General features: G+C 45.1%; 1 protein-coding gene across 2 annotated transcripts in view; it reads right to left on the bottom strand.

Annotated features, from left to right (window-relative positions):
* Nucleotides 1-26,151, bottom strand: part of MAX (MYC associated factor X) — a 944,516-nt gene that overhangs the window by 161,793 nt on the left and 756,572 nt on the right. The window contains exon 3 of one of the 2 annotated variants that reach the window (XM_044074137.1): nt 25,707-25,842. In XM_044074137.1, the coding sequence (XP_043930072.1) occupies nt 25,707-25,842 (136 nt within the window). The remainder of the gene's footprint in view (nt 1-25,706; nt 25,843-26,151) is intronic. The other variant, XM_044074138.1, reaches the window with a different exon arrangement.

Raw genomic sequence — 26,151 nt, 5'->3', positions numbered from 1 at the left:
CCTTGAGTAAATTGCAGATCCTCTATGGTCTGGTGAAACTGCTTGGATGACTATTTTGTCGAGCAGCTTTTGAATTTCTAAGACTGCTGCTTCCCTGTGACTAGGTGGAATGTCTAGGAATCTTTCTGGTCTTTTTGGTTTCATTGAAAGCGGAATGTTGTAAGCTCTGGAAATAATCCCCTGCACCCATATGTCCATCATCACTTCTAGCCAGGCAGACTGGTGCAGGGATAATCATCCTCAGACTGCCTCCAGAAGAAGACAATCAAGCCCCCTTTCAGGAGTGCTGGTAGGAGTTAGAGAAAGAATCTCTGGACCCCTGGTTCTGCGAGCCACTTCTTCGACTTAGTCTTCCATTATTACTTCGCCCTCTGCCCCAGGGGAAATCATTGCCATGCAATCTTGGTAAGGTCCTTTGGTCTTTTTGAACCATAGCCTCCCACTTCTCTGGTTCCTAGAGTAGGGCTGCTGAGGAGTGGAGAAGCATACACCCACATCTTTCTCACATCTGGCTAGTGTCTCTTTAACCTTGGGGCCAAACAGGGATGATCAGTCAAATGGAGTGTTACCAAAAGAAGACTTAAATGGCTCTAGAAAGTCACATAAGCGCACCTAGGCATGTCTCCTAATGGCTACGCCTGAACCTGCTGCTCTTGTCGTCCCCTCGGCTGCATGAGCAATTAGCCTCATGGATGAATTGGAAATTGATTCAAGGGTGGTCAGCTAAGAAGTAACCTTACCCTAGACCCCTTCAGCTACTGCTCCTGTAAGAGTATCTGAAAGCTCTTTAATAAGATCTCTCTGAAGCCTGGTAAAATGTACCATATAATTCAAGGACCTGAGAGCGAAGGTTGATGAAGCACATACGTGCTTCTCAAACATATCCATAATCATACACTCGTGTTAGGAGGATGGATAGTTGGATTTTCTTCAGCTAATTCCTTTTTAGTGGCTGCCAACTACCACCATGGCATCTACAGAAATACCGTACAGTGTTGCTCATCTTTCTGGGGCAGAAAGAATCCGGTCAAGTCTTTTAGGGATAGGCTAGGTGATCAGTTTAATCAGATTATCAGCGAGTGGAGAGATCCAAGAGGTAGAGGGCTGTGTGCGGAAAGCCTCTAGGTATACAGATTCCTCTGAGGAAGGTTGGATGGTAGTCCAGCCATTTGTGTCAGAATTTCTAGGATGTCCCTGAAAGAAACATCTTCAGGGGGTTACTTGGGGGAACCTTCCCCTCCATTGACATTGACATCCTCTGTGAAGAAGTGAAGGACTCTTCAGGGGAGTCCAAGTGCTTCCTATTGCACTTTTTCTTCGAATGTGCCTCTTCAGCGGGATGCTCCGGACAGGTATCTGAAGATGATATAACCAGTGTGGTCCGCTCCTGAGGCTTTTGTGCCTCCTGTTCCAGGGAAGACACTGGAGAAGTTCCAGTCGAGGGGATGGACAAGTTATTTGGACTGACAGAGAAGGCATACAAGACCTTCTCCATAGCCTGGAAGGCATGCCTCTGGAGAGGGATGAGAGCCCAGAACCAAAAGAGACTGCATCGGAACCATGGTCCCACCCTGCACCGAGGAAGCCACCTCAGAAGCAGAAGTCAGGGTCGAACTTACATATACTGAGGTCCCAGGGGGCATGGATGGCTCAGAAAGAATCAAAGTTGAACCCTGCTCCTTGGAACTGTTAATGAAGCCCCAACCCTGGCAGGTTTCCAGTTCCGACAAACCAGAAGAGCGCAGGGCAACTATCAGTGCCGAAGGAGTTCTGACTGGCACAGAAACAGTCAAAGCCAGGACAGTTGGTACCAGGGGCTCCAAAAACTCAGCTGGAGTCAAAGGAGGAATTTGCATGGGTATAGAAGAAGGCAAGTAACCAGAGCTAACAAAGCTAGGAACCAAAGATGAAGGTAATCCCCTTGGCGTCAGGAGCTGGTTGACCAGTCTCAATGTCCGACTCAGACAGGCTCTTAGTGGACTGAATAGAAGAGGCCATTGGAGACCATGGTGGCTGTCTCTTCAAAAATGGATTCTGAGGACGGTGTGCGAATGGGTCGATCAAGGGTGTACAAGATGTCCTTGTTAAAACAGAGTCCTTTGGTACTGAATGTTCCATTGGTACTGAAGGGAGAGTTGTTTGCACCCATAACCAAGCTGAAGAGGTCGGTGTCCAGGAAAGAGCATCTTTTCCCACCAGTGTCTAGGAGACTTAGCCAATTTTGAAACAGGTTCCGAAGAGGCTGTCTGAACCGAATGACTGCACTTTTTCGTTTTAGAAGAGGAAGATGAAGAGGATGAAGAGTTGGCTTCTATTTTGGGACCAGAGATACCCTTTTCAAACTGAGATTTGAGAAGTCCTTTAAGTATGAGCTTATTTTTGCACTTTGTCAGGGTTCTAGAAGAAAACCCATGACAGATGGCGCAATTTTCCCCGAAGATGGACAGCACCAAGACATACACAAAAGGTGTGCCCATCTGAATTTGGTGTTTTCTTTTCACACTTTTGACACCTCTTGAAATCAAAGGTACCTTTAGAGGGTTTGTCAGGAATGAGAGATGCTATGGCCACCTGACACACACAAATACACACACGCAGTCACAGATTAACAAAATAAAGATATATATATATATATATTTTTGACTGCTGGGGAAGTTAGGTGCATAGGGGGATGTGAGATGACTCAATGTAGTACAATTCAGACTTCACAAAAGAGTGAGAATTAGTCATTCTAAAAAGCAGCAGCAGTAAAACACACTTTGAAAGTCTGTTCTGTGGCATTTGTACTGTGTGTTTAAGTAGTCAGTGAATGGCATGAAATGTTATTTAAAAATGAAAGACAGCAGTGTATACATGTACAATCAATGCAGTGACAGGAGCTTTAGGAAGAAAGAAGCCTGTGTGATGCAATTTTTTTTTATACAGACAAGCAATGCATTGTGGGACACCTAGAGGCAGACTAAACAAGATGAGACCCCATGTGGTCAGACTCCGTAATTATATATAAAAATATTTAAAAACTTGTCAATAGTCCCAGAGTGGTGTTAAAATGTTGGAAACACCAAACCATGATGAAATAAGCATGTTGTTTTGAGTCTGTGGGTGCGGTTCTCCAAGTATTTTACCACCTCACTAGCTGTGTGTGTGAGCACCATTAACTTTGGCATTCAGGACCACATCAGATTCCTCCCCAGACATGTCTCTCCCAGCTGGTCTAACAGAACAGTCTGATGCTTTGTCATGTGTATCTTACAATTAATCACCCTGAAGCCAGAGTGCCAAGTGTATATATTTTCTTCTCAAATTGGTCCTGCACTCTTTATTCCAGGTCACTTGGGAGGGTACTAGGGGCAGGAACCAATGTGGGCCCTTACTCTAGACCCACAGACACTACAACTAAATCTGCCATAATTTTTGTAAAGCTGTTTGTGAGACTCTTGGATCCTAAAACACCTGTCTTGAATTCATAGTAGCAGCGAGTTAAGTACCTGATTTTTGGAAGGCTGCATGGAAGGCATCCTCAACAGCCCCCAAAAAGTACAGTTTTGTACCTACCATAAATGTAGATGTCCGATAGGTATGCATCTGCAGTCATCACATATGGGTTTGTCCTGCCTCAGGCAGCCCTTCGGTCGGCCGGATTCCAAAGTCTGGGTCTGGCGTCGGCTGATGTCGCACTTTCCCAGACGTCAGAGCGCCTGGGGTATAAAAGCATCAGCCGACGCCATCTTCCTCAGTTTTTCTTGCCCCAGATGCCAGGTGCCCTCTAAGGAAGGCTAAATTTGGAGAGATGCATTTAATCCAAACATGCACAATAATATAAAAACAAATACACCATAATAGATCCCCCCAGATAGCTATAAGAGGGGTAAGTACCCAAGAAATACCACAGAGGGGAGGGAGGGAGGGTAAACTTGACTGCAGATGCATATCTATCGGACATCTACATTTATGGTAGGTAGGTACAAAACTGTACTATGTCCTTCAAGGATGCATCTGCAGTCATCACATATGGGTAGAATACCATAGCCAATCTGGGGGTGGAGGAACTATGTAAAGGATGGTGTAGCTAAAATGCCCTGCAGGACTGCCGTAGCAAAGCCTGCTCTGGATCTGGAATATAAAGGTAAATTGTAATGCTTGGCAAATGTATGCACGGAGCTCCATGTAGCAGCTTCTAAAATGTCCTTGGTAGCCACCCCTCTTAAGAAGGCTGTGGAGGTGGCTGTGGATCTCGTGGAATGAGGTCTAATGTTAGCTGGCAGTTTTTCCATGAAAGGAGTAACAAAAACGAATGCAATTCCCTATCCATTTTGAAATTGTCGTTTGGAAATTGCTTTTCCTTGTGTACCAGCAGCATATGCTACCAACAGCTGGTCAGTTTTTCTGTAACCTTTAGTTCTGTCCAAGTAGTAGCGCAACTGTCTGTGTATGTCCAGGGTGTGCAGAAGTTTCTCCCCTTTGTTTTGTGGATTTGGAAAGAAGGTAGGCAAGTGAATAGCTTGATTTAATGAAACCCTGGATACCACCTTTGGCATAAATGTAGGATTGGTTCTCAATGAAACTGTCCTGATGAAAAATAAGGAATGTCTGTACTGCCATAAGGGCCTGTAACTCAGACACTCTTCTTGCTGAGGTTATGGCCAGAAGGAAAGCAGTCTTCCAAGACAGGAACTGTAGTTCTGCAGATGCTGCTGGTTCAAAGGGAGGCAGTGTTAGTTTTTCCAACACGAAGTTAAGGTCCCAAGTAGGTAGAGGTGGTTTCCTTGGAGGATTGATGTTTTTGATTCCTCTTAGAAACTGTCTTAGGAGAGGATGAGAGAAGACAGGTGGATTAGTATTGTACTCTGCTGAAATTGCTGAAGCATGAATTTTAATGGAAGAGTAAGACAGACCATTGTGGAACATTTCTGCCAAGTATTCCAGGATATGTGCTATGTTCATTACTGTCGCATCTAGACCCTTTGTGGTGTTTCAAATGTGAAATCTTTTCCATTTTGCTGAATATGCCTTTCTTGTGGAATGCCGGTGAGCTTCCATAATAACATCTTTCACTCTCTGGGATAGCTTGTCCTGAGGAGGAGTCAAGGTATTTTCCAGGCTGTTAGTTGCAAGGTTTTCAGGTTGGAATGCAGAGTTTTGTAATTGTGCTGTGTCAGTAGAAGTGGCCATAGAGGAAGAGGCCATGGTTTTGTGCGTGACAGGCTCTTTAACAGTGGGTACCAGTGCTGTCTTGGCCAGTCCGGAGTTATCAGAATCACTTTTGGCTGCTCTGTCCTGATCTTCAGTAAAACCTTGGTCATTAATGGGAGAGGTGGAAATGCATACACTGTTCTCCAGCTGAAAGAGAGGGCGTCCACTTTCCATGCTTGTGGGTGGTATGTCCTTGAGCAGAATTTCTTCAGTTGATGATTGTGGGGGGAGGCAAAAAGATCCAAGTCCGGCCTCCCCCATGATTGTGTTATCTGTAGAAAGATGCCTGGGTGCAGCATCCATTCGTGTGCATCCATGATATTTCTGCTTAAGCTGTTCGCCAGTATATTGTCTTTCCCTGGCACAAACTGGGATTGTAGCTGTATATTGAGTTTCAAGGAAAGTTCCCATAGATTCATTGCCAGCCTGCAAAGAGGATAGGAATGGGTGCCTCCTTGCTTGTTTATGTACCACATAACCATGGTGTTGTCTGTCCTTATTAGCAGATGGCCATGATGCAGAAAGGGTTTGAAGGCTTCGACTGCATGTATCACTGCCAGCATTTCCTTTTGGTTTATGTGCATGCGTAGCTCTTTGTGACCATAGACCTTGAATGCATCTGCCCTCCATGTGCACTCCCCATCCGTGGTCTGAAGCGTCTGTTGTAATGGTTTGGCTGGCTATTGGTTTGCTGAAAGGCAGACCCCTGTTTGACTGGCTTGCTTGAGCCCACCACAGAAATTCCTTTTGAAGGCATGGAATGAGTGGTATCAAAGTTTCCAGGCTGTGACTGTGCTGAGTCCATAAACTCCTTAGGTACCATTGTAGTTTCCTCATATGTAGTCTTGCTTGCGGAATCAGAAGGATGCAAGAAGCCATGTAACCCAGGGCCTGCATGATTTTCCTTGCAGTCAGCTGGGTTTGTCTTGTCAGATTTTTGAAGTAATCTGGTAGTTGATTTTGTTTTTCTTCTGTGTTGTATCTAGATCTGCACCCAGAAAGGTTATTCTTTGGGATGGAACAAGTCTTGATTTGTGAAAGTTGACTGTATATCCCAAGGCCTGAAGTAGGTGGATGGCATAATTCAAGTGTTTTACCAAAGTTTGTTGGCTGTCTGCTTGTATAAGGCAGTCGTCCAGATATGGGTATATTTGAATCCCCTGAAGTCTGCAGTGTGCAATTACTGATGCCAGGCATTTCGTGAATACTCTGGGCGCAGTAGATAAGCCAAAGGGCAATGCTGAGAATTGATAATGCTCTGACCCTGCAAGAAATCTGAGGTGTCTTCTGCAACTTTGTCTGATAGGGACATGCAGGTATGCCTCCTTGAGGTCGAGTTACCAGCCAAAACCCCTTGCCCAGCATGGGAAGGAGCTGCTGTAGAGTCAGCATTTTGAATTTTGGCACAATGAGATAAGTATTCAGTGCGGACAAGTCGAGAATAGGCCTCCATTGTTTTTCTTTTCTTGGAACAAGGAATAGTCTGGAATAAAATCCTTGGCCTTGTTCTGAGAGAGGAACCTTTTCTATACCTTTCATTTGCATTAAGCTGGAAATTTGTTTCAAAGCCTCTGCCCTTTGATTCGGTGGCAGGTCTGGCATGCCCTTTCTTTTTGGTAATGTGTGGAAATGAAACCTGTATCCTTTGTCTATTATTTGTAGTGTCCATTTGTCCCTTGTAATACTGTGCCAATTTTCTGAGAATAAAGAAAGCTTTCCGCCCAAAGGTGCTTCTAATTGAGCCCTGGTTGGCGGTGTCAAAGTAAAGTCATTGAGCCTGTCCTTGTGCAGCAGTTGATGGTCCTGCATAACCTCTCTGGTTGGGAGGCTGCCATTGACGTCCTCTGTAGGAGCCTCTAGCTTGCCCTCTACCTCTGGCACGCCTGTTCTTGCCTCTCTGAAACCTCTCTGTGTCTGGAAAGGACCAATTCTTGGAAGGCCAATTCCTGCTGAATCTTGGTGGCTGTACTTGGAGAAAATCCTTGACTGTTTGTACGGATTTTGCCTTTTCTTCAAATTTCTTTAGGACCTCCTGAGCCGTGGAGCCAAATAACTTTTGCTTTTCCAGAGGAGCATCCAGCAGCTTTGCTTTAACATGGTCTGGCAGAGATTGTTCCTTCAGCCAAGCATGCCTACGATGACTGCCAGTCATAGCTGACCTACATGAAGCTTCCAATGTATCATAACCACATTGCAAGAAATGGTTGCTAACCTGTTGTGAGTTATGTACCAGATCCTGAAGTAACTTGCGGTCTAGGGGGTCAGGTGAAGACAGTTTTTTATGCAATTCATCTAACAAATACTCTTGGTACTGTATCATATGAAATTGACAATTTAATGCCCTCATAGAAAGAGTAGCAGAAGTATACACTTTTTTACCCCATCTCTCCCTAAAGCTCTGGACTCCCTTTCAGAGGGGAGAGGATTTTTAGCAGTGGCAGCTGCAACCCCTTTAGGGCCCTGGGAAATAGTTTCTGGATCAGCAGAGTGGGCCTTGTAAAGGTAAAGATGCGAGTCCGGGACCCTGTAGTACCTATCGGGTTTGGCAGGAGCTGGAGGGAGAGAATCAGGGGTTGTGCTAGAGTCAGAGTACACATCATCAATGACATTCAAAACAGGAGGAATAGCTAAAGGCCTATGCTGAGGCAAATGTAAAAAGGTCCTTAATCTTTTCCTGGAATCAGAGAATTCCTGGCCCTGCCATTGGAAATGCTCTCTCATGGTGTGTAGTGTCTCCCCAAAGGAAAACTCTTCAGGAAGGGAGGCCGAGGGGATAGATTCCTCTGCATCAGAATCCTCGTAGGCCGAAAAAGCCTCCTCCTGGTGGTCCGAGAGAGTAGAGCCATCAGAGGCCTCATCTGAGGAGTGGGGATCAGAGGGCTCAACCCTGGGCCTTTTGTCTGGAGGAGGTTGAGAGCCCCTGTACGGATGAGGTGGAGAGCCCCTAATTAAGGAGATAAGATCCTCTGCTAAGCTTAGAATCTGTGAACCAGTAGAGGGTCCCTGAGGGAATACCTTGGGAGGCAAAGCTTTTGAGAGTTTAGCAGCTTTAGCCCTGGAGAATGCCTTAATGGACATGGATGCAGGAGGCCTGGCTGCACCACGTGCTGGTGTAGATTTGTCTAAAGGAATGGTGTCGGAAGGTTCCAGGACACCAGTTTCTGTTGGAAATTCAATAACAGACTCAGCCGGGGCCTCCGGGACCGAGGTAGTCGGTTGAGCGGTTTCGGTAATTGGAAGTACCAAGGACTCGGTTTCAGCCGAAACAGAGACACTCGCGGTAGGCCTAGCCGTGGTTTCAGCCGAAACCGCGGCCCGCATGTGTCGGTCCTTGTCCTTCCGTTTCTTAACTAAATGAGAAGTCGGAGTCTCCGACGACATCTTATATGGAAAACTAGCCCCAAAAATTTCCTCTGCAAACTCCGCCCGACGTCTAAGAGTGCGTCGGTTGAAGGAAGCACAGGCCGAGACTACGTGGTCTGGGCCTAGACAGGGTAGGCAGTAAGAGTGGAAATCCTTATGAGGTATTTGTTTCCCACAAGTTAAACAATTATTAACTTTATCTGACATCGGCTGAGGCAAGAAAGAGTCCCCAACAGGGTACTTAGCTTTTTGAAGTCTTCGGTAGCTGAATTACATTAGCTGGCCAAACGGCACTTGCGAACTGCTTCTGCTTCGGGCACCACGCGGCAAGAAAGACTGAGGAAGATGGCGTCGGCTGATGCATTTATACCCCAGGCGCTCTGACGTCGGGGAAAGTGCGACATCAGCCGACGCCGGACCCAGACTTTGGAATCCGGCCGACCGAAGGGCTGCCTAAGGCAGGACAACCCATATGTGATGACTGCAGATGCATCCTTGAAGGACATCAGAACAGCCACAGGTTTAGGGGCATCCAGATTCAGAACATCAAAACGTCTTCAGTGCTTCTTATGCCTCCTCTACTTCCCATATGAATGGCTGTTTCATTCTACCAAATCTCTCCAGTTGAGATTTCCCTTGGGGGAAAAGCATAAAAAAACAGTATATTCTCTGCCTGTATTATAAGCTAAGAGGAAGAGATCTACAAAAAATACCCTAGATCTTTCCCCACATTGTGAGAGGTCTGTATCTTTTCAGGAGACTGCCACTTCTTAATAAAGGGGACTCCAGACTTAGACAGATATGCATTTAGCTGCAGGCTTTGCAAGACTACAAGGAACTTTGAGCTAAAGAAATCCACTGCTGACAGAGGTGCTGCGAATGGGGAAGGGAGACGCCTACAAGGAGCCTTGGCCTTGCAATTTATGCTTCACCGTTTTGGTCTTTTCTCAGGGGATGCTCACGGAAGGAGTGCCAGACTTCCACTTTACAGCCTCAGACATCCTCCTTAAGTATGCAACTCTCCCCTTCAGAAATCAAGAAGCACTATTTAGCCCAAACCCCGGTTGCTGAAGATCTATAAGAAGACAATACATACAAAACGGTTTTACAGACTGTATAAATCTCAGACTGAGGTTGCATAGGTCTAGTACTCTCTTTTTGGTCCTTGTCCTTTTCCCATTCCTCTTTTTCCTTTGGCTGAACAGGAGAGTACACTAGAAAGGTCAGTATGTGAGCTTGGCAATTAAGGGCCCTGAAGGCCATGTTAGCAGAGGTGTAGATTATTTTCCCAAACCCATCAAAAACTTTACCATCATCATCACTGGAAAGTGCGTCTGTGCTGGAATCCATAGAAAGTGCGTCTGGGTCCCCCCATAAGCGTTTTTATAAAGGTATCAGAAGAAATCCCTAACTTGTAAAAACAGTGTGGCTTCCTGGGAGCAAGGGCTTAGGAATCTCACTATAAGAATACATTCGCAAAGTCATGTTCCAAGCCTTCAGTGAATGGAAGAAAGGCTAAGGCAGGCTCAGACACTTTCTTCTCAGCCAAGTCAAACAGAATTTTTCTTGCCCTCAATCTAAAAAGGAACAGAGGAAAAGCAGATGACTCATTGTTGGCGTTGGACTTAAAAATGGTTGGGTGGGGGTGAAATTTGGTCAACAAAGGTCAATTCTACCTGTAAGTCAGGGTCCTGGAGAGGAAGGGGCAGTTTCCCTCTTCTTTTGAAAAGTGACCCCTGACACTGACGGCTCCTCAAAGGAACAGCTGCAGAGTCTTCAAGAAGCAAAAAAAAAAAAAATCCTTAGAGGAAGCCTAGGACAGGAGTTGTGATGATGGCCTACCCAGCTCATGGCAGACAGACATTTTTTTTAGTGGACTCTGTTTTGGCCCTAGCCCTGGGAGTGCATATTGCCTTAAAAAGCCTCAAGACATGGGTGGGCATCTGAAATCTCAGATCCCACAACTGCTGGCAGCCTTGGGAAATGGACAAAAAAAAAAAAAACAACGGAAAATATCATTCCAGTCTGATCCAGAGTAGTACAGAGAGTCACCTGGACCTACTGAGTGGTGGAGGTATTCAGCTTAGGACAACATGCTATAATTCAAGCAGCAAATTCCAGGGACAATGCCAGAGGCCCCAGCAAAAGTATATACAAAAGTCACAAGAGGTGCAGAAGCTACTCACTGGATCTGATACCCAGGAGCCTAACAGGGCCTTTGGACTCTTGGGACTCCTCTTTATGTCACTCTACCTTTTTGCAGCAGAGTGGCAGAATTGGGTGATGCCATGGCAGTATCAGATCAGGTGTGCAACTTCCTCTAGTTAAGGTAGTCCTAACATGGATTTTCTCCAATGCTTAATAGATAGCTGGTTAAACCATGTACAATGGGGACAAAACTGTGACTTTGCGTTCAAGCCCCTGGAAAAAAGACACTTCTGGGGAGTTCTCACTGGGGGGGGGGGGGTCTTCTTCCTACACCAAACGGAATTATTCATTTCTCAGTATCTGATACCTTGTCCTGATACATGAAATCTACTGCTATCAAGCAGGACACTAGAGAGAAAAACAGGTAAGAATTGTTCCCAAATGAGGCATTTACCTGCCATCTCTTGAAGCCAGACCTGACTGAAGGAATGACCCTTTCAAAACTATGCATTTAATCTTAGGTGAACTGCAACTAGCAAGAACTGAAGATGATGATGGCCTACCCAGCTCATGGCAGACAGACATTTTTTTTAGTGGACTCTGTTTTGGCCCTAGCCCTGGGAGTGCATATTGCCTTAAAAAGCCTCAAGACATGGGTGGGCATCTGAAATCTCAGATCCCACAACTGCTGGCAGCCTTGGGAAATGGACAAAAAAAAAAAAAACAACGGAAAATATCATTCCAGTCTGATCCAGAGTAGTACAGAGAGTCACCTGGACCTACTGAGTGGTGGAGGTATTCAGCTTAGGACAACATGCTATAATTCAAGCAGCAAATTCCAGGGACAATGCCAGAGGCCCCAGCAAAAGTATATACAAAAGTCACAAGAGGTGCAGAAGCTACTCACTGGATCTGATACCCAGGAGCCTAACAGGGCCTTTGGACTCTTGGGACTCCTCTTTATGTCACTCTACCTTTTTGCAGCAGAGTGGCACGCAGAATTGGGTGATGCCATGGCAGTATCAGATCAGGTGTGCAACTTCCTCTAGTTAAGGTAGTCCTAACATGGATTTTCTCCAATGCTTAATAGATAGCTGGTTAAACCATGTACAATGGGGACAAAACTGTGACTTTGCGTTCAAGCCCCTGGAAAAAAGACACTTCTGGGGAGTTCTCACTGGGGGGGGGGGGGTCTTCTTCCTACACCAAACGGAATTATTCATTTCTCAGTATCTGATACCTTGTCCTGATACATGAAATCTACTGCTATCAAGCAGGACACTAGAGAGAAAAACAGGTAAGAATTGTTCCCAAATGAGGCATTTACCTGCCATCTCTTGAAGCCAGACCTGACTGAAGGAATGACCCTTTCAAAACTATGCATTTAATCTTAGGTGAACTGCAACTAGCAAGAACTGAAGATGGTATGGTGTGGATGGATGTCTCCTTTACACCACGGATATCCTGGCAACCAGGTGGGAATATCATCTGCCCAACCTAGAGGAGGAAATGCAAAAATCCCAGGATTTATTACTGCAGCAATAAATTATACAACTATCATCTGGAGTTAAGCACAAGTGTATCCTTCCTTTATAACAAACATCAATCCACTGTTGCTCATGAATAAACTACCCTTATGGGGATGTCTGAAGAAAGCTATGGAAGCCCATACAAAAGTCAGACATTCAGCCCTCTATCAAATCCCTGGAGAAATGACTGCTGCAGCAGGCATTCCTATTACCATCAACGAATGAGGACAAGGTTCCTTAATTAGAGCAATGACGTCTCCTGATTTGACCGACAATTTTGTAAGAACCCCACAGAAGTGAAACAATCATGACTAACAAATGACATATTCTACATGAAGTCTAGTCTTCTGACTTGACTATCATGAAATGTTCACCTTTTAAGGGTGACTATCTAGGAGTCCACTGAAGTGACAAGAGTCTTTTGAACCATGATGCACTGTATAGTGTCTCAACAAAATTATGATATTTCAGAGTCTGTGATCTGATCGGAGACTCCACACCACCCACAAGACAGGGTAGCACAGTCTAAAACTTTCTTTTAGCAAAAGCAACAGGTAATGCATTAATGCATTCCAACATCTTAAATACAAGCAGAGCCAAATGCAATTAAATAAGATCATAACACAGCTCCATACGTGACAAAGATATGGAAAATATTCTCACTGTAGCAATCTGAACATATTCCTTATCCTAGTAGCAAGCATACAAATGTTTTTCTTTCCCTAGATAGGGTGCAGTTTGCTAGCCCAGAATTTTAATATTTCCAAACAGTGACAAGGTAGCTCCTTCCTAAGTGTTAATATGGAGATACAGAACACTACCCCAAAACACAGCTAAATAAAAAAAAATCCCACTTGCACGAAACTATAACACAACTCCATAAATCAACAAAGGTAAAGACATGCACCTATTTCATCAAATTATTTAAAACTATGATCAAAATGCATGCCATATAAATAAATCCATAAAATGGTGTACAACAATGCACTGAAGGGGAAAACAGAATGGGGCCAAAAACATTTTTCCTTAGCCCTGACCTTGATGAAACCATATACTTACTATACTTACTATACTGATATTTGCACAAACCAAACTGCAATAAACTTCAGTTTAACCATGTGTAACTTGTAATGTATCAAGTGAAGAGAAGGTACAAACTCCACACCCTCCATGACTCAAGAGTTTGTACAACAGGAGTGTTATTTACCTGTCCAGCACTTCATCTGCGGCTACTTAGTCATTAGCTAATAGTAGTAATGCTCCCCATGCACTCGTGTGCACAGATGAAATTCAGCCACATTTCTAGTTGAAACCAATAGGCAATTCAGAAGGGAATAGTTTAGCTAAGCTCCTGAAAAAGTGCTAACAAGAAATGGCAGGGCTAAAAACAGCACTGGTTAAGAAATGGGCAGAGACCATAATGGTCACTGCTCAATTAGAAGTTAAATAACCAATTAAATGCCTCATCTGGGCTGGATGTAATACTACTATTTAAATAACTGACAGGATCAATTTTACCCAAGTACTGGATGCACAGAAGGGTGCAGAAATGGTATTCTCCCTGGATATTCTATAGGTAGTTCACAAAACACTTTCAGGTTGAAGATTTGAGCCCATCTTTACTGCAACAATTAACACAGTACCCTAAGTACAAACCCTTCACAGCTAAAGGAATTAATATCACTCAAGAAAAGTACAGTTGTGTACACTTACCATAAATGTAGATGTTTGAGTGTATTCACTGTTGCAGTCATCACATTTGGGTTATCCCTGCCAGGGTAGCCCTCGGCCAGCCCAAATACCAGAGGCTTAGTATTTCTGCGTAGGTTGCTGTCACTTTTAGGACTGACGTCAAGTCGTCAGTAGTACAAAGTAAGGCAACTGACGCCATTACATCAGTTTTTCTTGCCCTAACCTGTCAGGAGCCCCCAAGTAGGAGCCAGGTTCTGGTGGAAGAACCCCACCAGTAGAAAGTAAATACCAATTTGTCCCTTGTAAGGAAAGAGAAGAAAGGGGGATGGAAGGAGGGCAACCAGGAGTGCAACAGGGATACACTTGAACATCTACATTTACGGTAAGCGTACACAACTGTACTATGTTCTTCATGCATCACTGTTGCAGTCATGACATTTGGGTTGATTCCCAAAGCTGAGGAAATGGGTGGAGGCAGTCAAGGAAAGTAGGGGCTGGCTAGGATGACCTGCAAGACTGCACAGGCAAACCCTGCCCTGGATTTAAAGAGAGGCAGGTGGCAATGTTTGGCAAAAGTGTGAACAGATGTCCAGGTGGCAGCCTCCAAGATGTCCCTGGTGGGGACTCCACTGAGGAAAGCTGCAGAGGTGGAGGCTGCTCTGGTGGAGTGAGTCCGGACCCCCTTGGGGGAGGCTTTCCATGTTGTTTGTAGCAGAAATGGATGTAGTGTACTATCCATTTGGAAATGGTTTGGAGATAGCTTTGCCTTCTGCCACTGTAGCAAGGCTAACCCGCAATTGATCAGACTTTCTAAAGGATTTAGTCCTGTCTAGATAGAATATGAGCTGTGTGCACATATAGAGAGTGCAGGATCCTTTACCTCTTGTTCTGGGGATTAGGAGAAAAGGTGGGCAAATGAATGGATTGGTTGAGAGCCAGACTGGGCACCACCTTGGGTACGAAGGATGGGTTAGTTCTGAGGGATACCCTGTCAGCATGGAAGATGAAGGGTTCCACAGCCTTGAGCGCTTGCAGCTCGGAGACTCTTCTGGCTGAAGTGATGGCCAGAAGGAAAGCTGTCTTCCAGGAGAGAAATTTTAGCTCTGCAGAAGAAGCTGGTTCGAAAGGGGGCAGGGTGAGCTTTTCCAGCACAAAATTAAGGTCCCAAGCTGGGGTTGGTGCTCTTCTGGGTGGTCTCATGTTGCTAGCCCCTCTGAGGAATTTTTTGATCAAAGGGTGTGACAAAAGGGGCTGCTCAGTGGGGAAATGAGCAGAGATAGCAGAGGCATGAATTTTTTTAGTAGAGGATAAAGAGAGGCCACTGTGTAGTACATCAGCTAAGTAATCCAAGATGGGAGGGAGGGCTGTGCTGTACTGGCTCCCTTAGCCTGGATCCAGGTGCAGAACCTTTTCCATTTGTCAGCATAAGACTTTCTAATGCTAGGGCGTCTCGCCTCATTTAGAGCATCTAGAACTTGTTTACTGAGGTTGGCAGACTGATCCGGGGTTAGGGAATAAGCCAAGCTGCCAAAGTGAGTGTCTGCAATTGGGGATGTATGAATTCCCCTTCCCTCTGGGTCAGGAGGTTTGGAATCAGAGGAAGATGCCATGATGGCAGTGGGGACAGGCTGTGCAGCAAGGGGTACACCACTGCTGGCGAGGCCAGTCTGGAGCTATAAGAATTGTCCTTGATTTTTCCTCCTTTATTTTGAGCAGTACCCTGGGGATGAGAGGTAGTGGAGGAAAGGCATAGATTGACCCAGGGGAAGGACAGTGTATCCACTTTCCAAGCCATGCAGTGATGCTCCCTGGTGCAGAATTTGCTGAGCTGATGGTTGGTGTGGGATGCAAAGAGGTCAACCTTCTGGATGCCCCATTTCTGAGTTATTAGAGTGATGGTTCTTCTGTTGAGCTGCCACTCGTGTGGGTCCAGAAAATTTCTGCTTAATTGGGCTGTCAGAGTTGAGAGAACCTGGTAGGAATTGTGCTAACAGGTACAGTTGCATGGCAGAGGCGGTGTGCCAAAGGGTCATGGCCAGTCTGCACAGAGGGTAGGAGTGAGTACCTCCCTGCTTGTTGATATACCACATCACAGTGGTGTTGTCTGTTTTGATCAGGAAAGCCTCTGGGGAGAGAAGGGGCTTGAAAGCCATCAAGGCGTGTTGGACAGCCATCATCTCTTTTTTGTTGATGTGCACAGGGATATGCTGCGGGCTCCATTGGCCCTGTATGCACCTGCTGTCCAGGTGTGCACCCCAAGCATAGTCTGATGCGTCTGTGGAGAGGGTCTGGGCGGTGGTGAGAAAGGTAGTCCCTTGTTGTGGGAGCATGCTGTTGCCCACCAAAACAAATATTTTCTGAGACAAGAAACTATAGGTATGAGAGTCATCAGGTCTTGAGAGTGCAGACACTGACGGCTTTTTAGGTACTACTGAAGTTTCCTCACATGCAGTCTGGCATATGGAACGAGTAGTATGCAAGATGCCATGAACCCCAGAGCTTTCAGGATCTTCCTTGTAGATAACTGGGGTCTGGTGGCTAGTTGAGAGAAGTAGGCCGTCAGGAAAATTTGTTTTTCTGGTGTAAGGAATGCCATCTGGGATGCTGTGTCTAGGCCTGCTCCCAGGAAGATGATCCTTTGTGTGGGCATTTGTTTGGATTTCTTTTTGTTGACTGTGTACCCTAGGGAAGGTTAGTAGGGTCTTTAGAAAGGCCAGGTGCTTGAGCAGCTTTTCCTAGCTGTCTGCCTGAATAAGGCAGTCTAAGTATGGGTAAATGTGGATATTCCTTCCTCTGCAAAAGGCAATGGCTGGAGCCAGACATTTTGTGAAAATTCTGGGAGCAGTACATAAGCCAAAGAGAAGCGCAGAGAACTGAAAGTGTTGAGATCCTGCTCTGAAACAGATATTTCCTGCATGATTCCCTGATGGGAATGTGGAGGTAGGCCTCTTTTAGATCTAGGGTGGCTAGCCAAGTGTCCTTGGAGAGCATGGGTAGCAACTGCTAGAGGGTGAGCATTTTGAATTTTGGGATCAGGAAGGTGTTTCAAATGGATAGATAGAGGATGGGGTGCCAGGTGCCCTTTTTTCTGGGCATCAGAAAAAGTCTGGAGTAGAAAGCTTGGCCCATCTGTTCTGCAGGAACGTGCTCTACTGCCCTCATAGAAAACGGGGAAAGGATTTGCTTTTGAGCCTCTGCCCACTAGTTTGGAGGTAGATCTGGGAAAAACTTTGGGGTTGGAAAGGTGTGGAAGGAAAATTTGTATCCCTGAGACACTATGTTGAGAACCCAGCGGTCGTGGGTAATGGTGGCCCAGGTGCTTGAGTGAAAGGAGAGTTTTCCTCCTAGGGGTAAGTAAAGATGGGCAGAGGTAGGGGGTGAGGGACGTGAGTCATTGTGACTTCTACCATATGGGGGTGGTAAATGTAGATGTTCGAGTGTATTCACTGTTGCAGTCATCACTTTTGGGTTATCTGCTTGCAGTAGCCCTCAGTCGGCCTGATTAACAAAGTCTTGGGTCCTGCGTCGGTTGCTATCCCTTCTTCCATGACGGTAGGTCGTCAGGGGTATAAAACATGCAGCCGATGCCCTTACATCAGTTTTTCTTGACCCAGATGTCAGGTGCCCCCTTAATGGGAAGCAATTAAATCTATAAATATACAAGGTTATACCTCCAACAAAAAAGCAAATACACCAAAAATCTTTTCAAGATAGCGAAGGAAAGTAGAGGTATATCCAAAAAAAGAAGGGGGCTGGAGGGAAAGTAACCAGGACTGCAACAGTGAATACACTTGAACATCTACATTTTTGGTAAGTGTACACAACTGTACTATGTTCTTCTTGTTTCACTGTTGCAGTCATCACTTTTGGGTAGATTCCCAAACCTAAGGATGGGAGGGGGAATTTTAAATAGAATTAGGACCAGCTAAAAGGCCCTGCAAGACTGTAGTGGCAAAGCCAGCTCTGGATTTAGAGAGAATTGGCAGATGGTAATGCTTGGTGAAAGTATGTACAGAACTCCAGGTAGCAGCTTCTAGGATGTCCCTGGTAGGGACGCCTCTGAGAAAGGCTGTAGAGGTAGATGCAGCCCTGGTAGAGTGGGGTCTGATCCCCTGTGGGATAGGTTTTCCATGGTGTTTGCAGCAGAAATAACTGCAATGGCCTATCCACTTGGAAATGGTTTGCTTTGAAATAACCTTCCCCTCTACCCCTGCAGTTGATCAGATTTCCTTTGAGGTTTAGTTCTGTCCAAGTAGAATCTAAGTTGTTTGTGCACATCTAAGGAGTGCAGAATCCGTTCCCCTTTGTTCCGTGGATTAGGAAAGAAAGTTGGCAAATGTATGGACTGATTAAGGGCAACACTGGATACCACCTTGGGCAAGAAGGAGGGATTTGGTCCTGAGGGACACCCGGTCTGCATGAAAGATGATGAAAGGCTCCACTGCCATGAGGGCTTATAATTCAGATACCCTTCTTGCTGAAGTGATTGCTAAAAGGAAAGCTGTTTTCCAAGAAAGGAATTTTAAGTTTGCAGTGGCAGATGGCTCGAAAGGAGGAAGGGTGAGCTTTTCCAATACAAAGTTGAGGTCCTAAGCTGGAGTTGGTGCTTTCCTGTGTGGTCGTAGATTTTTGGCCCCTCTGAGGAACTGCTTAAGTAGTGGATGAGAGAAGAGGGGTGGTTCTGTGTTATAATGAGCTGAGGTGGCTGAGGCGTGAATTTTGATGGAGGAGAAAGACCGGTCCTTACGAAGCATCTCAGTTAAGTATTGTAAAATCTGAGGTAAATTGGGCACTGTTGTGCTCATCCCTTGAGCTTGGTTCCAGGTACAAAATCTTTCCCATTTTTCTGCGTAAGACTTTCTGGTACTAGGCCTCCTTGCCTCTAAAATGATATCCATCACTGGTTTACTGAGGGATGGTAAATGAGAAATTATGTAATTAGCCAGGCTGCTAGACTCGGTGTTTGAAGTTGAGGGTGCAGAATTTGGTTCTCCTGCTGAGACAATACAGTAGGAGTCTGAGGCAGGTGCCATAGGGCCCACAGTGCGCAAGAGGGGGGTACCAGTGTTGGCGTGGCCAGTCTGGTGCAATCAAAATCGTCCTTGGTTTGTCTTGTTTGATCTTTAGTAGTACTTTGGAGAACAGAGGCAGAGGGGGAAAGGCATAAACTGAAGGACAGACAATCCAATTTCCAAGCTTGTTTGTGGAGAGTCCTTGTGCAGAATTTGGGGGGAGGCAAACATGTCTATATCTGGGCTCCCCCATTTGCTTGTCAACATGTTGAAAATCATTGGTTCTAGTTTCCACTCGTGTGGGTTCATGAGATTTCTGTTTAGTTCGTCTGCCAGTGTATTTAGTATTCCTGGCAAGAAATGAGCTTGTAAATGTACTTGATAGCTTAGGGCTGTGTTCCACAATGCCATGGCTAGTCTGCAGAGGGGGTAAGAATGCATCCTCCCCTGCTTCTTTATGTACCATATAACAGTGGTGTTGCCCGTCTTTATCATTAACTGTCCTGGAAGAATGTGGTCCTTGAAGGCTGTCAGAGCATTCTGTACAGCTAACATTTCTTTTTGATTGATATGCAGGTGCATTTGACTTGAGTTCCATTTGCCCTGAATGCACTTCCCTGCCAGGTGGGCCCCCCATGCACAGTCTGATGCGTCTGTTAAAGTTTGGGTGGCAGGGGGTAGTGTGAATGGTAGTCCCCTGTTTTGGTGGCAGGCCTCTGCCCACCAAAGGAACTCTAGGCATAGGCAAGGTATGATAGGAATCATTGCTTCTAGACCCTGTGAATATTGACACCATAGGCTTTTGCAATACCACTGGAGTTTCCTCATATGCAGCCTTGCATATGGAATTAGAAGAAAGGAGGCCATGAACCCCAAGGCTTGCAGCATTTGCCTTGCAGATAACTGGGTTTTTGTGGCCACTTGTTTGAAGTAGGTTGTCAAATGAATTTGTTTCTCTGGCGTGAGGAAATCCATTTGGGAAGTTATATTCAAGCTTGCTCCCAGGAATATAATTTGTTAACAGGGTACAAGATGTGATTTCTTTTCGTTTATGGTGTACCCCCAGACAAGTCAGTACCGTTTGAAAAAAGGCCAGATGATTCAAAAGTATGTCCTGGCTTTCTGCCTGATTTAAACAATCATCCAGATATAGGTATATTTGAATATTTCTTTGCCTGCAGAATGCAATGACTGGAGCTAGGCACTTTGTGAATACCCTGGGCGCAGTAGATAAGCCAAAGGGCAGTGCAGAGAACTGATAGTGCATGTAGCCTGCTTTGAAGTGTGGGTATCTTCTGCAAGACACCCTGATAGGGATGTGCAGGTATGCTTCTTTTAAATCTAGTGTTGCCAACCATGCATCTTTGCCTAGCATAGGAAGCAGCTGGTGAAGAGTCAGCATCTTGAATTTTGGAATCACCAAAGGTATTTAGAGTAGAAAGGTCCAGGATAGGACGCCATGTATTGTCTTTTCTGGGTACCAGGAAAAGTCTCAAATAGAACCCTTGTCCCTTTTCCTCTTCTGGTACCAACTGAATAGCCCCCATGCTTAATAGAGAGAGTACTTGATTTTGGGCCTCTGTCCACTGATTTGGGGGTAGATCTGGCCACCCGCTTGTCGTTGGTAAGGTGTGGAAGTGAAATCTGTATCCTTGGAACATTATATTTAAAACCCATCTGTCCTGGGTAATGAGTTCCCAGTTTTTGGCCTGCAGAACAATCTTTCCGCCTAAAGGAGCATTATGTTGGGAAGTGCTTGGAAGTTTTAGAAGCAAGTCATTGAGACTGTTTTCCATAGGGAGGAGTCTTACTACTCCCTGATTTGGGTGTGGAATCACCCACTGCTTAGTCTTGTGTGTCCTCTGGGACTGAAACCTGGGGTTCCTGCTATGTCTGGGTTTGGCTTGAGAAGACCTTGAAGAGGCTGGAAAGGACCAATTCTTAGAGGGTCAGTGCCTACTAAATCTAGGAGGCTGAACTTGTAAGAAATCTTTAACAGTTTGCATAGATTTAGCTTAATCTTTAATCTTTTTAGGAACTTCCTCAATCTTGTTGCCAAACAGGCGGTCCTGATTTAAGGGGGCATCCAGCAATTTAGCTTTAACATGATCAGGTAAAGATTGCTCCTTAAGCCAAGCATACCTTCTGAACACAGAACCAGTAACAGCAGCCCTGAAAGAGGCCACTAAAGAATCAAATCCACATTGCAAAGTATGTTTTCCAACCTATTCAGCAGAGTGCATGAAATCCTGTAATTCTTTATTTTCCACACAGTCAAGATTCAACATAATTTTCTGTTTAAGCAATCCAATAACATGTTGTTGATACTTGAACATATGAAACTGGCAGTTTAAAGCCCTAATGGCCAAGGTTGCAGAAGTGTAAACCTTCTTACCCAATCTATCCAGTGCCCTAGAGTCTCTATCAGAAGGGGTAGAATTTTTAGCAGTAGAAGGCAGTAGACGCCTTAATGCCCTTGGGTCCCTGTGAAATAATCTCTGGATCCGCAATAGGATTTTTAAAAAGGAACTTGTGAGAGTCAGGAACCCTATAATATCGGTCAGGTTTTCTGGGAGCAGGAGGCAAAGAATCAGGGGCCAAACTAGATTCCAAAAAAGCATCATCAACAATGTCTAATACAGGAGGAATAGCTAAAGGCTAATGCTGAGGCAGGAGTAAGAAATCCCTAAGCCTCTTTTTTGAATCAGAAAAACCCTGGCTTTCCCAGTGGGAATGCTCCCTTAAAGTAAGGTTTCACCAAAAGAAAAATCCTCTGGAGGGGAAGCAAAACAGAGGGAATAGTCTCTTCTGCATCAGAATCCTCATAAGTAGATAAGGGCAAATCCAGATCATCAGAAGAATCAGAAAAATCAGAATCCAGGTCAGAAGATTCATAAACAACTTCAGTCCTAGGTCTCTTAGAAGGGGGAGGCTGGCTTCGCCTGATTAAGGTTATAAGATCTTCAGCCATTCTTATCATTTGTTTTTTAGGCATAGAGGCCGGAGCGTCATTTTTTTTAGGCATGGTTCAAGATGTAGGCCTAAAAAAAGAAGGAGGCGTCGGTTTAATATGCAAGTCTGTAGGCCTGAATACACCCTCAGAAGCCGGTGCCTGCACAGAGGCTCCAGACCCATCCAAGGTAGAGACATCTGCAGGTTCCATAGATGCGGCATACCGGACTCCGAATGGGTCTCAGTAGAGGCCCGCGAATCAGAAGTAGCAGGCATCAGGGGCTGCAAAAGCGTCTCACTGAGTACTGGCGACTGGCTTAGGAGAAGTGTTGTCTGCAGTTTTGGACCTCGGCGGTCTGTTTCTGTCTATCCTTGTGTTTTTTTCGGAATCCCGGTAGTCGGATGGTTAATAGGTGTAATTTCTGGATAATTAAACAGAGAACAAAAATATTTAGAGGCAAAAAATATACCTACAACGGATAGTGCGTTGATTAAATAAAGCACAAAACCAACAGCGCGGTATGTCGTGGTCAGGACCTAGACAAGGAATACAGTACGAATGAAAATCTTTATGAGGTATTTGCTTTCCACAAGTAATGCAATTATTAAATTTTACTGACATCGGTAAGGAGCAAGAAAATGTTTCCCCAACGGGGTACTTAGCTTAAGTTGAAGACTTCAGTTCTGAAACTCAAAAATGAAAATTTCAGGAGTCGGCCGACCAGCACTTGAGAAATGCTTCTGCTTCGGGCACCACACGGCAAGAAAGACTGGGGCAAGAAAAACTGATGTAATGGTGTCAGCTGCATGCTTTATACCCGACGACCTGACGTCATGGAAGAAGGGACAGCAATCGACGCAGTATCCAAGACTTTGTTAATCAGGCCGACTGAGGGCTACTGCAAGCAGATAACCCAAAAGTGATGACTGCAACAGTGAAACACGAAGAACGTCTCCCTGGTTTTGAAGTGGAGGCAGTCCACTGCTTAGATCTCTGCATTCCCTGTGGCTGTTGTCTGGAGGGTCTGGTTCCCCAGGGCCTGGGCTGGACTGGCTTAGTGGGAGCAGGAAAGGACCAGTGCTTGGTGGGACAATGCCTGCTGAACCTGGGTGGCTGGACCTGTAAGAAATCCTTAACTGTCTGCATAGATTTTGCTTTTTTTCCATCTTTTTTAAGACCTCTTCTGCCTTAGTGCCAAATAAGTGGTCTTTGTGCAAAGGGGGCATCCAACAATTTACATTTGACATGGTTTGGCAGGGACTGTTCCTTAAGCCATGCATGCCTTCTAATGACAGATCCAGTGACTGCTGCCCGGCAAGTAGCTTCTAGGGCGTCAAAACCACAGTGCAATGTGTCTTTAGTTACTTGACTTGCAGAATGCATTAACTCTTGTAACTCTTTAGATTCTGCACAAGCAGGAAAGGAAGACTTTTTTTGTTTGAGGAGTTCCAGGGTATGTTGCAGAAATTTAATGCCCTAATAGGAAGAGTAGCTGAGGTGTATATTGTTTTACCCCATCTGTCTACTGCTCGGGAATCCCTATCTGAGGTGGGATTCTTAGCAGAGGTTGCTTTAATCCCTTTAGGCCCTTGAGAAATTACCTCAGGGTCAGCAGTAGTATTTTTAAGGAGGAATTTGTGTGAGTCAAGGGACTCTGTAGTACCGGTCTGGTTTTCTGGGTGCAGGAGGGAGGGTGTTAGGAGTCAAGCTGGATTCCAGGAAAACATCCTCCAAAACATCCAGGACTGGGGGGATGGCCAAGGGTCTGTGCTGTGGAAGATCTAAGAATTCCCAGAGTCTCTTTTTAGACAGAGTAGTCTTGACTCTCCCATTGGAAATACTCCCTTAAGGTATGAAAATTTTCCCCAAAGGAAAAATCCTTTGGAGGAGAGGCTGAAGGGATGGAATCCTCTGCATCAGAATCAAAAGAGAGGGGTTGCATGTTTTCATATTCAGATGCATCAGAGTCATCTGATTCTTGTTCAGACAAAACTACAAGGGACAGATCTCTTTTCCTTTTGGAGAGGGTAGCTTGGCTTCCTCCGATCAGCATGATAAGGTCTTATTCCATTTTAAGCATTTGAGACTGAGGCAAGTAAGCAGGTGCCTGAGATTGGGTCGTCTGTTTCTTGGGTGTGGTTCGTACCCTGGGCCTAAGGAACTCGGTCGTTTCGAAAGAATGGTAGCCACAAAAGAAGACGTTGGTTTGTGTCGAGAATCGGTGGTGCGAAGGACTTTCCTCGGAAGCTGGTGCCTGCTCAGTGGCTCCAGACCCATCCAATGTAGAGACGACCGCAGGATCTTTAATCGAAGAAGAGTTTTGCGGCATACCGGACTCCGAAAGGGTCTCGGTAGCAGCCTGCAAATTCAGAGAAGCGGGCATCAGGGGATGCAAAAGTGCCTCACTGAGGACCAGAGAACTGATGACAAGCTTAATGGAAGTGTCGTCAGTAGTTTTGGACCTATGCGGTCTGTCTCTGTCTTTATCTTTACGTTTTTTCAGATCTGCTGTCGGATGGCTTACCAAAACCATATCGAAATTTGAGGACAGTAATTGAAAATATCTAGCTACAATAAGGGCCCGATGACAGAGAGTTCTGGTGTTGAACAAAGCACAGAAGTTACAACAGGGGACATTGTGGTCTGGGCCTAAACAAGTGACGCAGTAAGAATGAGTATCTCGGTTTGGTATTTGCTTTCCACAGGTGAAACAATTAACTTTTTCTGACATCAGTTCGTGCAAGACAAAAGGATCCCCAATGGGGTATTTAGCTTTAGAAGACATCAACTTCAATTCGGTAGACGAAACTAAGGCAGCGGCCGACTGCCAGTCGTGCAAACTGCTTCTGACTCCACGCAAGAAAGACTGATGTAATGGCATAGGCTGCCTTATTTTATACTACTGATGACCTGATGTCAGTCCTGAAGCAACAGCAACTGATGCAGAAATATAAAGCCTCTAGTATTTGGGGTGGCCAAAGGCTACCCTGGCACAAATAACCCAAATGTGATGACTGCAACAGTGAAACACGAAGAACATCAAGGCATCAGAGTCCGCTTTTCCTTTCCTCTCCCACCAGCAAAAGAACACTCACTACAATGGAGTACAGCAAATATTTTAAATCAATTCAAAATAAAACTCTTACCAGCAACTGTTATGAAACCTGTATTCCCATCCAGGGTTGCCAGATTTCCAACTGGCCAGGTAGGGACTAAAAAAAAAAAAAAAAAGTCTTCCACGTCTTTAATGCGGAACATCAGAGTTCCGCATTAAACAGAAGTAGCTCTGTTTTGCGATGTTTTATTGGCCCGTATACCAGTATACAGGCCAATCAAAAATCGCTAAACACGGAGCTACTTCTGTTTAATGTGGAACATCGCAGTTCCGCATTAAACAGAAGTAGCTCTGTTTTGCGATGTTTTGACTGGCCCGTATATCGGCATACGGGCCAATCAAAAATAGCTAAACACGGAGCTTCGTTTAATGCGGAACTTCCACATTAAACACAAGAAGCTCTGTGTTTAGCAATTTTTGATTGGCCCGTATGCCGGTATACGGGCCAATCAAAAAAACAAAACAAAGTGGAGCCTGCCCGGGATTTAAACCGGCAGGGCGGGACTCGGGATCAGGCTGCTGATCTCGGGACAGTCCCGCCCAAATAGGGATGTCTGGCAACGCTGATCCCATCCCACCAATTTATGAATTCTACATCAGCCCATGTGTGTTGCAAAACTAAGTACTGCATTCCCAGATAACCATTTACCAAGATTCCTTAACAACACACTGGGAGTTCATGTAAGTTTAATACAACCCACCTTGTTGTTCCAGTAAAGCATTCTGTCGTTTCAGATCATCTATATCCTGTTGATGCGTGTGATTTTTCCTTCTCATGTACTGAATGTATTCTGTAGCTTTATCTAGGATTTGAGCTCGCGATGCCTGTTGAAGGTTCAAAAGACATAAAAACAACAAAGTTTATAGTACTCTTAACTTCCAAATGTCAGGAGTAACTTTTCTAAAAAAGTTGTGCCCAGTATGTTATTGTGTTTAGCCACACAGCTGGCTTTGGCATTCATGTTTGATTTCCTGAAGGTTATTTAGCAGCAAGCACTTTGTTTACACCTTCAGAACCTCTAAATGGAATTGGTTTATGATGCAATGGTTAAACAGACTATTAATGCGGATCAACTGCATTCTGACAGAAAAAAGGCAGGCTACAGAACTGGCTCAAATATATGAAACAAGGCGGCAGCCACTTAA

The sequence above is a fragment of the Protopterus annectens genome, chromosome 6.part0 (assembly GCF_019279795.1).
Source record: "Protopterus annectens isolate FY-2018-M chromosome 6.part0, PAN1.0, whole genome shotgun sequence".
Taxonomy (NCBI): domain Eukaryota; kingdom Metazoa; phylum Chordata; order Ceratodontiformes; family Protopteridae; genus Protopterus; species Protopterus annectens.
This window is presented reverse-complemented; position numbering and strand designations above follow the sequence as displayed.